The sequence below is a fragment of the Canis lupus genome, chromosome 11 (assembly GCF_003254725.2).
Source record: "Canis lupus dingo isolate Sandy chromosome 11, ASM325472v2, whole genome shotgun sequence".
NCBI lineage: Eukaryota > Metazoa > Chordata > Mammalia > Carnivora > Canidae > Canis > Canis lupus.
Genome location: NC_064253.1, coordinates 50,216,033 through 50,230,931, shown reverse-complemented (window position 1 = coordinate 50,230,931; position 14,899 = coordinate 50,216,033). Strand labels below are relative to the sequence as shown.

General features: G+C 43.7%; 1 protein-coding gene across 8 annotated transcripts in view; it reads left to right on the top strand.

Annotated features, from left to right (window-relative positions):
• Positions 1 to 5,609: 5,609 nt before the first annotated feature.
• The window catches only part of UBAP2 (ubiquitin associated protein 2), a 124,716-nt gene continuing 115,426 nt past the window's right edge, over positions 5,610 to 14,899 (top strand). For 2 of the 8 annotated variants that reach the window (XM_049091859.1, XM_049091857.1), the window contains exons 1-2: positions 5,614 to 5,976; positions 6,342 to 6,463. In XM_049091859.1, coding sequence (XP_048947816.1) covers positions 6,430 to 6,463 — 34 coding nt within the window. In that variant the 5' untranslated portion in view covers positions 5,614 to 5,976; positions 6,342 to 6,429. Of the gene's footprint in view, positions 5,977 to 6,173; positions 6,305 to 6,341; positions 6,464 to 14,899 lie in introns of those variants that run through there. The other 6 variants (XR_007400993.1, XM_049091865.1, XM_049091860.1 and 3 more) reach the window with 6 other exon arrangements.

Here is a 14,899-nt window from a genome sequence, read left to right as displayed (position 1 = left end):
CATTGTGATCCCAATTTTGCATTTGAGAAAACTAAGGATGAAAATAAGTAATTTGCCTAAAGTCACACAGCTAGATTCTTCTAGAATAGGGATTACAAACTTTTATATGAAAGGCCAGACATTACATATTTTAGGGTCCTGGGACACATGGTTTCTGTTATATTCAACTCTGCTATTGTAGCATGAAAGTAGTAATAGACAATACATAGGTGAATAATCGTGGCTGAGTTACAATGGAATTTACTAGACTAAAATAGGAATTTTGCATAAGCTTTGTGTGTCATGAAATATTCTTGAAATATCGCTTTGATTTTTATCATTCATTTGATTTATTTTTCATTTAACCATTTAAAAATGGCTAACAAAGGGCACCTAGCTGGCCGCTGGCTCAGTTGGGGGAGCATGTGACTCTTGACCTTGGGGTCGTAAGTTCCAGCCCCACACTGAATGTAGAGTTTACTTTAAGACAAAACAAAGGGCACCTGGGGGGCTCAGGTGGTTGTGTCCAACTTTTGATTTTGGCTCAGGTTGTGATCTCAGGGTTATGAGAAGGAACACTGCATCAGGACCCGTGTTGGGCATGGAGCCTGTTTAAGATTCTCTCTCTCCTTCTCCTTTTGCCCCTCCATCCCTCTAAACAAAACAAAAAAACCCATTAGACTTTGGAGCACCTGCCTCATTCGGCTGATAGAGCACAGGGCTCTTGATCTCAGGTTTGAGTTCAAGCCCCACATTAGGTATAGAGCTTACTTTAAAAAAAGAAAGAGGGATCCCTGGGTGGCGCAGTGGTTTGGCGCCTGCCTTTGGCCCAGGGCGCGATCCTGGAGACCCGGGATCGAATCCCACATCAGGCTCCCGGTGCATGGAGCCTGCTTCTCCCTCTGCCTATGTCTCTGCCTCTCTCTCTCTCTGTGACTATCATAAATAAATAAAAATTAAAAAAAAAAGAAAGAAATGACTAATAATTATTAGCTAGTGGGTTGTAGAAAAACAGGTAAGCTGGATTTGGCCCATGAGTTGTAGTTTGGTCACCCATGTTCTAGGATCCAAGCCTTCCTGGATTCCTCTAGAACCCAAATCTTAACCACTGACTGGAGTTATATAAGTACTGATGAAACCAAATAATGTTCTTCCTGGTAATAATAGTTCCTTACAATTCTTATAGTACAGTTATGTTCTGAGGACTTCCACATACACTGTCCTGTGTGAACCTGGCAATGCCTAATTTCACTACTTTAACGATTTATTTATTTAATTGAGGGAGGAAGGGAGAAAGAGAGAGAAGCGGGGAAGGGGGGTAGAGGGTGAATCTCCAGTGGACTCCTCGCTGAGTGCAGAGCCCAACATGGGGTTCTGTTCTTATAACCCTGAGATTACAACGTGAGCTGAAACCAAGCAGCAGACACTTAACCGAGTTTGACACCCAGGTGCCCCTTATTTTCATTATTATTTTTTAAGTAAGTTCTATGTCCAAAGTGGGGCTTGAACTCACAACTCTGAGATCAAGAGTCTCATGCTCCACAAAGTGAGCCCTCAAGAAGCCAATTCTCATTAGAAGTTTGCTCCTGACATGGAATATAGGTAGGGGAATGTTGGGTGATTGTTATGGTTAATAGGCATGGATCACTCATCTCTATCCATTAAAGAGAGAGACCTGCCAAAGGGACCAAAATGTTTATGTGCTGTTTAGGCTACCCTTTTCCCTTTTCCTTGCATGGTGTACTTTTTTTTTTTGTATTTTTTTTATTAGAGTTCGATTTGCCAACATATAGTGTAACACCCAGTGCTCATCCCGTCAAGTGCCCCCTCAGTGCCCGTCACTCAGTCATACCATTCCCATTTTTGTTTCTTAAGGTTTGCTTTTTTTTAAGTTTGTTTGTTTATTTATTTATTTATTTATTTATTTATTTATTTATTTATTTATTTATTCTTGATAGACATAGAGAGAGGGAGAGGCAGAGACACAGGCAGAGGGAGAAGCAGGCGCCATACAGGGAGCCCGATGTGGGACTCAATCCTGGGACTCCAGGATCACGCCCTGGGCCAAAGTCAGGCCCCAAACCCCTGAGCCACCCAGGGATCCCCCAGTTTGCTTTTTTTTTTTTAAAGATTATATTACAGACCATTCCCACTCATTTATTACTTTTTTATATATATATTTTTTTCAATTTTTATTTATTTATGATAGTCACAGAGAGAGAGAGAGAGGCAGAGACATAGGCCGAGGGAGAAGCAGGCTCCATGCACCGGGAGCCTGATGTGGGATTCGATCCCGGGTCTCCAGGATCGCGCCCTGGGCCAAAGGCAGGCGCCAAACCGCTGCGCCACCCAGGGATCCCTACTTTTTTTTTTTAAGATTTTATTTATTTGAGGGCAGTCCGGGTGGCTCAGCGGTTTAGTGCTGCCTTCAGTCCAGGGCCTGATCCTGGAGACATGGTATGGAGTCCTATGCCAGGCTCCTTGCATGGATCCTGCTTCTCCCTCTGCCTGTGTCTCTGCCTCTCAATCTCTCTCTGTGTTTCTCATGAATAAATAAATAAAATTAAAAAAAAATCCACTTAAAATTTTTTTATTTATTTGATAGAGAGCACTCATGAATACAAGTAGGCAGAGTGACAGGCAGAGGGAGAAGGAGGCCCCCACTGAGCAGGGAGCCCAATGTGGGGCTTGATCCCAGGACCTAAGCTGGGATCCTGACCTAAGCTGAAGGCAGACACTTAACCGACTGAGCCACCCAGGTGCCCTCAGTTATCACATTTTTCGCCAGGGAATGGTGCTTTGGATTATGATCACTAACTATAAATTAGTAGATTAGACTTGAACTGTAATTAGCTTTATCTAGATTGTGAAAATTCTGCTTTGGAGTTTATACATCTTGATTTTATCTTCCTAAATCTTAGCTATCCATTACTGATTCTTTTTGACATGGACCTCCTCCGGTTTCACCCACCTTTTTTATTGCCTGCCATGTTTACACACTTAAAAACCCAACCTTCTGAGAATTTTTCCAGTGTATTTTCTTTCTTTCTTTCTTATTTATTTATTTATTTATTTATTTATTTATTTATTTATTTATTTATTTAAAATTATTTATTTATTTATTTATTTGTGAGAGACACACACAGAGAGGCAGAGACACAGGTAGAGGTAGAAGCAGGCTCCATACAGGGAGCCTGACGTGGGACTCGATCCCAAGACTCCAGGATCAGTCCTGGACGGAAGGCAGATAGATGCTCAACTGCCGAGCCACCCAGGCGTCCCTCTCCAATGTATTTACAATCACATTATGGTCGCCAAGTGTACTTAAAACAAAACCTGGTGAAATGGATGGTGATGTTCTTTGCAGTCACAAGATGTGAACTCAGTTTCAGAGTCAATGTATCAGAGTCAGGCTTTGTGGGAATGGGTAGTAGTGATATCCCCTAGGGGAGCCTATTGTGAGAGGATAGTTTTATTACATTCAGGTGGTAATAACTATTAACAGTGAGGTTTTAGGGCTTTGAGGTCCTTTTTTTTTCTGATGCTAGATCAGAGGTAGGAGTTGTCCCTTGATAAATGATAATTTATTTTTATTTATTTTTTTAAGATTTATTTATTTATTCAGAGAGAGAGAGGCAGAGACACAGGCAGAGGGAGAAGCAGGCTCCACGCAGGAAGCCCGATGTGGGAGTCAATCCTGGGTCTCCAGGACCACACCCCAGGCTGCAGGCAGCGCCAAACCGCAGCGCCACTGGGGCTGCCCAATAAATGATAATTTATTGAAAGCACCCAACATAGCATGCCTGGTACAGAAAAGACAGATGTTTTTGAATATAGTACCAGAAGAGGAAATTGAGGGACTGAAAAAGTGGCATATCTTGTACAAGTCACAGAACACATAGTCTCTCTCTCTCTCTCTCTCTTTTTTTTTTTTTTTTTCAAAATTATGTATTTATTTCTAGTAAAAATCTCCACTCATTCTGGGGCTCCAACTCACAACACTGAGATCAAGAGTCCTATGCTCTTCCAACTGAGCCAGCCGGGCGCCCCAGTCTTTCTTTTCTTTTTCTTTTTTCAGTCTTCCTTTTAAGGTTAATCTTTAATTAAAAGACCAGTACCTTCATCACGTAAAAAATTAAAATATTATAGATTAGATTAGTCCCCTTTGCCTAGCACCCTCAATCTCAAACCCTCCTTCACATTCCACAGAGACAGCTCCTGTTATCAGGTTTGTTTTCAGAATTGTTTTCTTGTGCTCTTTCCATTAAAAGTCTTTGCCTCTCAAGGGTGGTTTTATCTTTGACTCTCCCACACATTTCTTTTTTCTTCTCCCAAACATTTCTATAAAGCAGGAAAACAAAGAGCAGGAAGACTGAACTGACCAGGCACAATTCCAGCTCACTGTCAAAAAGGGAGAGATAAGATACATCTACACATGAATGGTCATGATAATATGTTTTGTTTCAGCCAGAGCATTCTTTCATCAACTCAGATGTATAACAAAGCCTTCCCTTGAACTGAGCAGGACTGTAACGGTTTCGATTGTTATTCATCAAGTAATTTAACCTCCATTAGTTACTAATTAGTATAGTGCCCTGCACAAAGATCAGCATATGCTAATTCCCTTCCCACCTTATTTTTGCATCTGTACCCAAAAGGTACACACCAGGTGTGAAAATAATTACTACTGTTTATTGAGGGTTTAACTATGTGCCACACAGGTACTTCACATGATCTTATTTAATTTTCATAACCTGGTGAAGTGGTGTTATGGCAAAGAGGCTCAAACTGAGGTAAGGCCTGCTGTATTCCAAAGTCCATGTACCTCCTAACCAGCCTGGAATATTGCCTTTGAGAATCAAATAGGTCAGTAAACGGGAAAATAAAGTCGAAAATACTATGCTACAAGTATAAAGCATTATGTCCTCCTTTATGCTTAATTGCTGTAGTTAAAAACAGACCTTTCTGAGAGGATGGTTATTCATTGTTTGAGGACAGACAATCTGGTTTGGGTATCTTCAGCTAGAAGCAACTGAACCTAAGGCTTCCTTTTTTACATTTTAATTTTTTAAAGATTTTATTTGAAAGAGAACAAGCGGAGAGAGAGGCAGAGAGGGAGAAGCAGACTTCCCACTGAGCAGGGAGCCCTAGCATGGCTGGATCCCAGGGCCCTGAGATCACGACCTGAGCCAAAGGCAGGCACCCCATTTTTATTCTTTAAGCTTTTATTTTTTTAAAGGCATTTCTACACCCAAGGTGGAACTCAAAATCACAAGGCGGAGATCAAGTCTAGCACACACTACGGAGCGAGCCAGCCAGGTGCCCCTCTAAGCCTTTCTTTACAGGGAGCAATCCCTGCCTAAAAGGGTTGATTATAAGATTTAATAAAAACGGTTATGTTGACCTAGACTAAACAATCGATATACGTTAATCCATTTACGCGTACTGAGCTTGGTAATGCGGAAGTCAACCCCCACCTTTAACAAGACAGAAGCCCCCGGGCCCTTCCGCCCTGGGGAAGTTCCTTTTGAAGCCTGCTCCACGCGGATATACCTAGGCTAGCCGTTGGCTTTTTCCCGCGCAGGGGGCGGAGCGGAGCGCGAGCCCGGGAACGTGGTAGCGGAACCCCACCCCCCCGCCGGGACTACATCTCCCAGCAGGAACCACGCTAAGCCACCTGGCAAGCGGCGACCGCTGGTATTAGCTCAGAAGCCAGCGCTGTCCGTTTTCCCTCTGTCTTCCCCCAGTCTTAAACGTAAGGTCTATGAACCCGCGAGGGAAAAGAATGCGGCGGTGGCTACTTTTGCTGTGCAGCATACTGGGGATAGTAACCCCTCCTCCTCCCCTCCGCGCAAGGTTTGGGAAGCTAGGCCTGCCTTGAGTGGTTGGGCCACATCACGTGATGAGAGGAAGGCGGCCGCAGGGGAGCGACGCGTGGTGCCTTGTGAGGTCATCACTGCGCGACAACAAGCTGCAGTTGTGGGCATTCTGGATGCGGTAGGTAGTAACCTCCTGACAACTCCGAGTACTAGAAATCCTGTAAAATCTCCCTTATCTGCTCCTTCCCGGTGCCCACCCCCGCCTCGGCTCTGTTGGCTTCTCCCGGTTGGCTTGGGGAGGTTGGAGGAAGCGACGCGCTCTGTGGGCGGGCTGATGAGCCCCGAGCGAGCGACGCGTGGTGGCTCCTCCTTCGCCCATGACGCAGAGGTCACGTGACGGGCCGGGCCGCCTCTGCCGCCGCCGCTGCTTTGTAAGAGGCACATTGGCAGGTAACGAGCGGCGGCGGCGGCGGCAGCTGGTCCCGAGTCCAGCGAGAACAGCAGCGGTAATTGGCACCCTCTCTCTCTCCTTTCCTGTTCCAGAGCTCTGAGCGTGGCAGCGTGCGCTTTCTAGTCCTGGGTTCACCTCTTCTTTCCTCGAACCCTCTTCATACTGCCCCAGCGCCCACTCATGAAGACCGGGCCAAGCGTCCCTCGCCAGCTTCGTGCGTCCTCAGTATGCCCAGGCCTGGGCGCCTTCCTTCCTCTCCCTGCGGGTCGTCCCGGGCTGCTGCTTGCCTACCCGGGTCCTAGTCGGCCTGGCCCCACCCAACCCCAGGGGGCGCCTACCCCTCCCCCCTTCGGGTTTCTGCCCTGGAGGGTGTGGTTTTCTCTCCCACCTCTGTCCCTCCCTGCCTGTCCGCTGGAGCTCCCGCGCCACGCTGATGCTCCCCATCCTGATTACCTTTGGTTTTTCACGCCTGTCTCTAGTCTCGGGACTGGACGTCTTAGAGCCCAACTTCTGCGCTCTGTAGCCTTTTTCGGCTTACCTGAAGGAAGAGTTAGATTCTCCTCTTTCATTCTGGAAGGTTTTGGTGTTAGACTCTAGGGACTCAGTTTTCCTCCTCAGTCCCTGTTCCTCTAGTCTGATTTGGTCAAGAGTTTTTTAATGTAGTTTTGAGAGCGCACTGTAAATGGCAGTTCTGTTGTAATACATATTCAAAATGTTACTCTCTCATTAGTGTATTGCATCTCCGTTTTCTTTGCCTCTGTATCACTTTCCCACTTGGCTTACCCACCTTTCCCCCTCAGTTTTCAATCTGATTTTTTTGCCAGGCATCTGAAGTGCCACCACTCTGGTTTCCTATCCTTGTTCTCTCTAGTAGGTGATCCCATCATCATTCCTGTTATGTCCTGTTTGACATAATCATGTAGGTTACTACCACCTCTGTTGGATATTGGCTTCTACGTATATCCTAGGTATATGTATATGGTCGGTCTGTCAGTATTTAGGCTTACTGGTTTTCTTTAGCTCCTGTGTGTCCTAGCATTTGAGAGCTTTTGAAGGTCTTTATCAGGTATCTAAACATCATTTATTTGAAGGGCATATAATTAACTTTTTGGTGAATCCAGGTCTTTTATATTTTCTATTATGGTATACTTTTGATTATTTTTTATGATATACCAAGAGTTGTGTCAGTAGTTAGTGTATTCCACACTTTTTGTCAAGTGTTGGACATCCTAATTTTTTGTATCAGTTTGTCTCATCAGGATGGAAGGAAGCTTAATACCTAAGCTCTCCTGTATCCTAGGCATTGGGTGCCTAGATTTGATGGTACCTGTTTCAGGAAAGGGAATAAATTCCACTCTAGATGATGGAGTCTTACAGTCCACCAATATCTCTTGCCTACCTACAGTGTCTCTTGGCTGGGGCTGTCATCCTCTTATTGCTAGAACACTTACTATCATTAGTCAGAAGTTATTAGTTTCCCACACTGCTCTTCTGCTTATCTCCAGTATGTTCCATCTGATTTTTTCCTCCTTACGGCTAGTTCACATGTGGATGAGATTTTCCTCCACCACTCTCCCACTTGTTTTCCATAGCTCTGATTTCCCTATTGCTTCCTTGTTTCTGACCCTCAGAAATTAAACAATTCAGAGAAAGGAGTTTTTTGTTATGATTGAAATATGCCTGGAAGTGGTGGCATGGAAATGAGGCCATGGGAAAGGGTTGTGATAATTGCCTCTCCTGCCTGTTTCCTGCTGCTCTGGTTTCCTCTGGCCTCTCTCTTTAAATGTGGGCTGGACCAGGAGCAGTCACATGGAGCTGCCTTTAGAACAAGGCTAGAACAACAATAACACCTCACTTCCCTTTCCTGGTAACTGATGCAGCCTGTGCTGTGCTCACCCGCAGGGTCTCTTGGTATTAGCCCGAGTGACTTTTATTGTTTAGGGAGAAATGGTAGGAGAACATGGAGAAAAATGGTTAATTTCAATAGGTCCTGTGTTTTGGTGGGAACTGGTTGCTATCTCTACTCCTTTAATAGTACACTATACGTAGAAGGTATAAACCAGTGTTTGTTTGTTTTATTTATGATAGTCACACACAGAGAGAGAGAGAGGCAGAGACATAGGCAGAGGGAGAAGCAGGCTCCATGCACCGGGAGCCCGACGTGGGATTCGATCCTGGGTCTCCAGGATCGCGCCCTGGGCCAAAGGCAGGCGCTAAACCGCTGCGCCACCCAGGGATCCCTGAAAGTAGTAGTTTTGAAGTATTGATTCCCCAGTCCTTTTTATTTTTTTTAAAGATTTTGTGTATATGTTAGAGTTTGAGTGCATAGGAGTGAGGTGGGCGGGGAGCAGAGGGAGAGGGACCAGCAGACTCATTGTTTACTGAGGTCAGAGCCCCACCCAGGGCTTGATCCCAGGACCTTGAGATCATGACCTGAGCTGAGATTTGGAGTCAGATGCTTAACCAACTGAGCCACCCAGGCATCCCAAGTCCTCTGTCCTTTTTAGAAATGATGACTTAAGGGGTGCCTGGGTGGCTCAGTTGGTTAAACATCTCTGCCTTTGGCTCAGGTCATGATCCGAGGATCCTGGGATGGAGCCTACATCGGGTTCCCTGCTCAGTGGGGAGCCTGCTTCTCCTCTTGCTCCCCTTGCTTGTGCTCTGTCAAAAACAAACAAACAAAAAAGGCTTAAGATTTGTTGTTATAAGATACTTTTTTGTTTTTGGAGTAAGCCTATTTATAAAAGATTGATGCATGCCTGCTCAAAAGGAGTCTGCATGAATTCACAGATTGTGAGGTTTCTCTGTTAAGTCTGATTTAGTTTATTAATCCTGTGAGGTCAGCTCTTAATTTGAGTAAATGGAGTGTCCTTTATTTTTTATTTTTTATTTTTTTTAAAGATTTTATTTATTTATTCATGATAGTCACAGAGAGAGAGAGAGAGGCAGAGACACAGGCAGAGGGAGAAGCAGGCTCCGTGCATCGGGAGCCCGACGTGGGATTCGAATCCGGGTCTCCAGGATCGCGCCCTGGGCCAAAGGCAGGCGCCAAACCGCTGCGCCACCCAGGGATCCCCTGCAGTGTCCTTTAAAAGTGAAGTGTATTGGGACTCCTGGGTGGCTCAGCGGTTGAGTGTCTGCCTTTGGCTCGGGTAGTGATTCTGGAGCCCCGGGATCGAATCCCACATTGGGCTCCCTGCAGAGCCTGCTTCTCCCTGTCTGTCTCTCAGCCTCTCTCTCTCTGTCTCTCATGAATGAATAAAGTCTTAAAAAAGTGAAGTGTATGGCACTGGTGGTGTTGACTTGGTAAGATGGTGGATCACTGATAGGTCTTGGAAGCAGCTGTTTTCTTCCTCTTCCCTCATCCCCACCCCAGGGAGAGTGGAGATGTAACTTAAAGAAATACAAAGAGAGGAAAGACTTGGGGGGAATATCACCATGTGAGCCTGTGGTTTGATTTTGAACTAATTTTGACCTTTCAAATATTTAGGAATGGAATCCTTTTTAATTTTTTTTTCAATTTTTAAGTCCAAGAACCAAATTAGGTTTTTGTTTTGTTTTTTGTTTTTGTTTTTTAAATTAAACATTTTTAAAAGTATTTAGAGTTTGCTGGGGGTGTGTTTGGCGGGACAGAGGGAGAGAGAGACTCAAGTTGATTCCTAGCTGAGCATGACTAACAGGAGGCTCCATCTCGACCCTGAGATCATGACCTGAGCCAAAATCAAGAGTCAGATGCTTAACTGAACCACTGAGCCACCCAGGTGCCTCCCAATCAGATTTGTTTCGACAGATATGCAAACTGCATAAACTGATATTTCCTACCCTCCCTTTTAAAGTATTTCTTAGTGTTCTTTACAGTGTTTCTCTCAAAGATGCTGCATGCCCTGTATTTTTAATTTTTTCAAATTTTATTTAAGATTTTATGTATTTATTCATGAGAAACACAGAGAGGGGCAGAGACACAGGCAGAGAAGCAGGCTCCATGCAAGGAGCCTGATATGGGACTCTGGGATCACTCCTTGAGCCAAAGGCAGACACTCAGCCACTGAGCCACCCAGGCGTCTGGGATTGTGGGTTCTCTAAACATGTTGGGTGTAGAAATGACTTAAAAATCTTAAAAAGTAAATAATCGGAGTTAAAAAATTTTTGTCATAGGTTTTTGAAGACCACGTTTGTGAGTTTGTTGTCAATGCAGTGTGTATGCCAGAATGAGTTTTAATTTTCAGATAACTCATTTTCACACTGAGTGATGAAATGAATTGTATAAATATTTGGAATTAATTTACGAAATGAAGCTTGGATAAAAGTAGGTGTTTAAGACTACGTAGAATTCTATGAAAAGTTGTTAGGAATGTGTAGCTTGTTTTTCTTCGTTTTGGAACTCTGAAAGTAATAGAACGTGTATTGGGTCTAAAACTTAAAATTTCTTTTTTTATAATTTATTTATTTACTTATTATTTTTTTAAGGATTATTTATTTATTCATAGAGACAGAGAGAGAGAGAGAGGCAGAGGGAGAAGCAGGCTCCATGCAGGGAGCCTGACCTGGGACTTGATCCAGGGTCTCCAGGATCACGTCCTAGGCTGCAGGCAGCGCTAAACCGCTGCACCACCCGGGCTGTCCTAAAACTTAAAATTTCGTTGGGAGAAGATTTTCAAAGATTTATAGAGAATTTCATTTGGATTTGGTTCCAAGCTTACTTTTGCTGCAGCCTTGTTTCTTGCTGTTAATATAGTGTTACTATTAACCTGTTTTTATTTTTATTTATTTATTTTAAAAGATTTTATTTATTCATGAGAGATGGCAGAGAGAGAGACAGAGAGGCAGAGACACAGGCAGAGGGAGAAGCAGGCTCCATGCAGGGAGCCCGATGTGGGACTCGATCCCGGGACTCCAGGATCATGCCCTGGGCCGAAGGCAGGTGCTAAACTGCTGAGCCACCCAGGGATCCCCCTATTACCTGTTTTTAAGTTAAGATGGAACGTAGGAACTTTCTCATTTAAAATTAAACTGTGGGCAGCCCTGGTGGCTCAGCGGTTTAGCGCCGCCTGCAGCCCAGAGCGTGATCCTGGAGACCCGGGATTGAATCCCACGTCGGGCTCCCTGCATGGAGCCTGCTTCTCCCTCTGCCTATGTCTCTCTGCCTCTCTCTCTCTGTCTCTCATGAATAGATAAATAAAACATTAAAAAAAAAAAAAAGTTAAATTGTATGGGGGCACCTGGGTGTCTCAGTCTATTGAGCATCTGACTCCTGGTTTTGGCTCAGGTCATGATCTCATGGGTCGGGGGACCTAGCTCCCATATCCAGTGTCTAGCTCTGAGCTCAGTGGGGAGTCTGCTTGAAAATTCTATCCCCCCACCCCCAGTGCTTGTGCAGCACATGAGTGTGCTCTTTCTTTCAAATAAATCTTTAAAGAGAATAAAGTTATACTGTATGTACACAAGCCAATAATTGGACATTGCTCAAACTTTTTTCATGTGGTCTCAATCTTCTCATTAGATCAGTCCTAGATATTATATGTATGAAGACTTTTTTATTTTAAATATTTTATTTATTCATGAGAAACACAGAGATAGGCAGAGACACAGGCAGAGGGAGAAGCAGGCTGCATGCAGGGAGCCTGATGCGGGACTCGATCCCAGGTCTCCAGGACCAGGCCCTGGGCCAAAGGCGATGCTAAACCACTGAGCCACTGGGCTGCCTGTATGAAGACTTTTAGAAGCTCAGTTGCATCTTGTTAATGGTATCTTTCTTATATTTTTCTCTTCCCTGTGTTTTGTCTCTATTTTGTATTTCTGCCTCCTCTTTGATCCTCATACAAAACACTATCAACACTCAGTCTCAACTGAGGAAGTTGTAGACCTGACTGTACTTGCCACATAATCCTGCTGCTTTCCAAGCAGGTGGATGAAAACCTAAAACAACTTCACGGGCTTGGGCAAGGCACGTAGTGCTACCTGTATTGTGGGTCTACCTTGTTGTCATGTGTGCTCTTTGAAGGGTGTGATTTTTCATTTGCTGATAGTGTTTGGCATTGTCAAATCATTACATGAGAGAACAAGGGGGCTTAAAAAAAAAGAAATTTAGCTGAAATAGGGTCTAGGAAAAAAAAGACTGGGTTTATGACAGGCCTTACATTTATTGCTTTTAGACCAAATCAGTTTGTTCCTCTGCTTCTGAAATTTCCATTGTATGAGAGATTTTAGGATCAGGCTAACCGATACTGTTTTAAGTAAGAAAACCTACTTTAGAAAATTTGAGAAAATCTAAAGAAAAATTAATCATGGTTTACCATTTTAGTAGAAATCCTTTTTTAAAGGTTATTTTATTTTATTTTTTAAAGATTTTATTTATGAGAGACAGAGAGGGAGGCAGAGACACAGAAAGAGAAGTAGGCTCCATGCAGAGAGTCCAATGTGGGACTTGATCCTGGGTCTCCAGGATCATGCTCTGGGCTGAAGGCAGGTGCCCAATTGCTGAGCCACCCTGGTTCCAAGATTTGTTTATTTTAGAAAGAGAGCATGAGTCATGGGAAGGGTGGGGAGAGGGAAAGAGAGAATCTCAAGCACACTCCACAGAGCTTGACTTGGGGCTCCATCCCATGAGCCCACGATCATGACCCAAGGCAAAACCTAGAGTTGGGACGCTTAACTTGGCCATCTAGGCATCCCAGAAATCCTTTTTTTCCCTTTTATGTAAAGCATATGCTTAAAGTGGAATAATAATTTTATACTTAATGATTTTTTTTTTTACCTAATGATTTTTTATTGAGAAATAGAGAATATATTACCAAAGAAGGTATATGAGGTATGAAAAGACATGTAGAGTTTTCAAAAACAAGAATGAAATGACTAGGGCAGCCTGGGTGGCTCAGTGGTTTAGTGCCTGCCTTCGGCCCAGGGTGTGTGATCCTGGAGTCCCGGGGTCGAGTCTCATGTTGGGCTCCCTGCATGGAGCCTGCTTCTCTCTCTGCCTCTCTCTCTCTCTCTCTCTCTCTCTGTCTTTCATGAATAAATAAAAAAAATAAAATCTTAAAAAAAAAAAAGAATGAAATGACTAGCCGAGAAATACAGAATTACTGTTACCTAAAAGCTCCCTGTCATTTCCTGAGGCATTCCTTTCCCTCTTTCCCAGAGGTAACCATTACTCTATATTTTGAGTTTGTTTTTTTACATTTTTTTTCTTTCTGGGGGGGTGGTTCAGTTGGTTGGGCATCTCTCTGCCTTTGGCTCAGGTCATGATACCATGGTGCTAGGACTGAGCCCCACGTCAAGCTCCCTGCTCAATGGGGAGCATGCTTCTCCTGCTCTGCCTGCTGCTCCCCCTGCTTGTCCTGTCTCTCTCAAAATCTTTTATTTATTTATTTATTTATTTATTTATTTATTTATTTATTTATTCGAATAACACAGAGAGTGGGGCAGAGACATAGGCAGAGAGAAGCAGGCTCCATGCAGGGAGCCTGATGTCAGACTCAATCCTGGGACCCCAAGATCACGCCCTAGGCCGAAGGCAGATGCTCAACCACTAAGCCACCCAGGCGTCCCTCTTACAAAGTCTTATGTCATTTTTAAATTATTTTTTAGAATAATTTCCATTCCATATAATCCATAAATAATACGTAGTTAATATTGCCTATTTTCTTTTCTTTTTTTTTTTAATATTGCCTATTTTCAATCTTGATTTATTCAGAGTAAACTCTACCCACAATGTAGGGCTCAAATAGCCCTGAGGTCGAGTCTCGTGCTCTATGACGTCAGCCATGCCCCCCTCAATCTTGTTTTAAATGGAATTGTATGATTTTGATAATTCTTTCACTCTTCAGTGTTTTAGATTCATTCATGTTCGTTCTTACTGTCAGTCATTTTTAGTAGTATGGTACTCCCTTGTAAGGCTATGTCACATCTTATTCTATTGTGATGGATGTTAGTGTTTTTTTGTGATTAGAAATTTTACTTGTCTCTTTGTGAATACTTGCACAACCTGATCCACCCCCCCTCCCCAAGACAAACAAACTGATTTCTCAAGACTATGTAACTGAGAGAAGTTTCTGGGTTGTGTGTAGAGTATGTGTAACTTTGCTTGATGATCCCAAACTGTTTTAACACTTCTAATGAAGCTCTTCATCTTAACTACGGAACATAGAAAATTAAAGAGTTTTTTTTTTTTTTTTTAATTTATTCATGAGAGAGAGAGAGGCAGAGACCTAGGCAGAAGGAGAAGCAGGTTCCACGTAGGGAGCCCAATGTGGGACTCGATACTGGGACTCCGGGATCACACCCTGAGCCAAAGGCAGATGCTCAACCGCTGAGACACCCAGGCGTCCCAGAACTTAGAAAATTGAGTGATTATTTCTTCAGTTCTCTTGAGGATGTACATAACTTATTCTAGAAGCCTGGATTATCTAGAAGTAGATTATTTTATTTTTTTTATAAAGATTATTTATTTATTCATAGACACAGAGACAGAGAGAGAGGCAGAGACACAGGCAGAGGGAGAAGCAGACCCCATGCAGAGAGCCTTCCTGACTTGGGACTCCATCCAGGGTCTCCAGGGTCATGCCCTGGGCTGCAGGCTTGCGCCATCAGGGCTGCCCCTCTACAAGTAGTTTAATTCATACATACAATGAGTACCTTAGACATTAGAACTTAA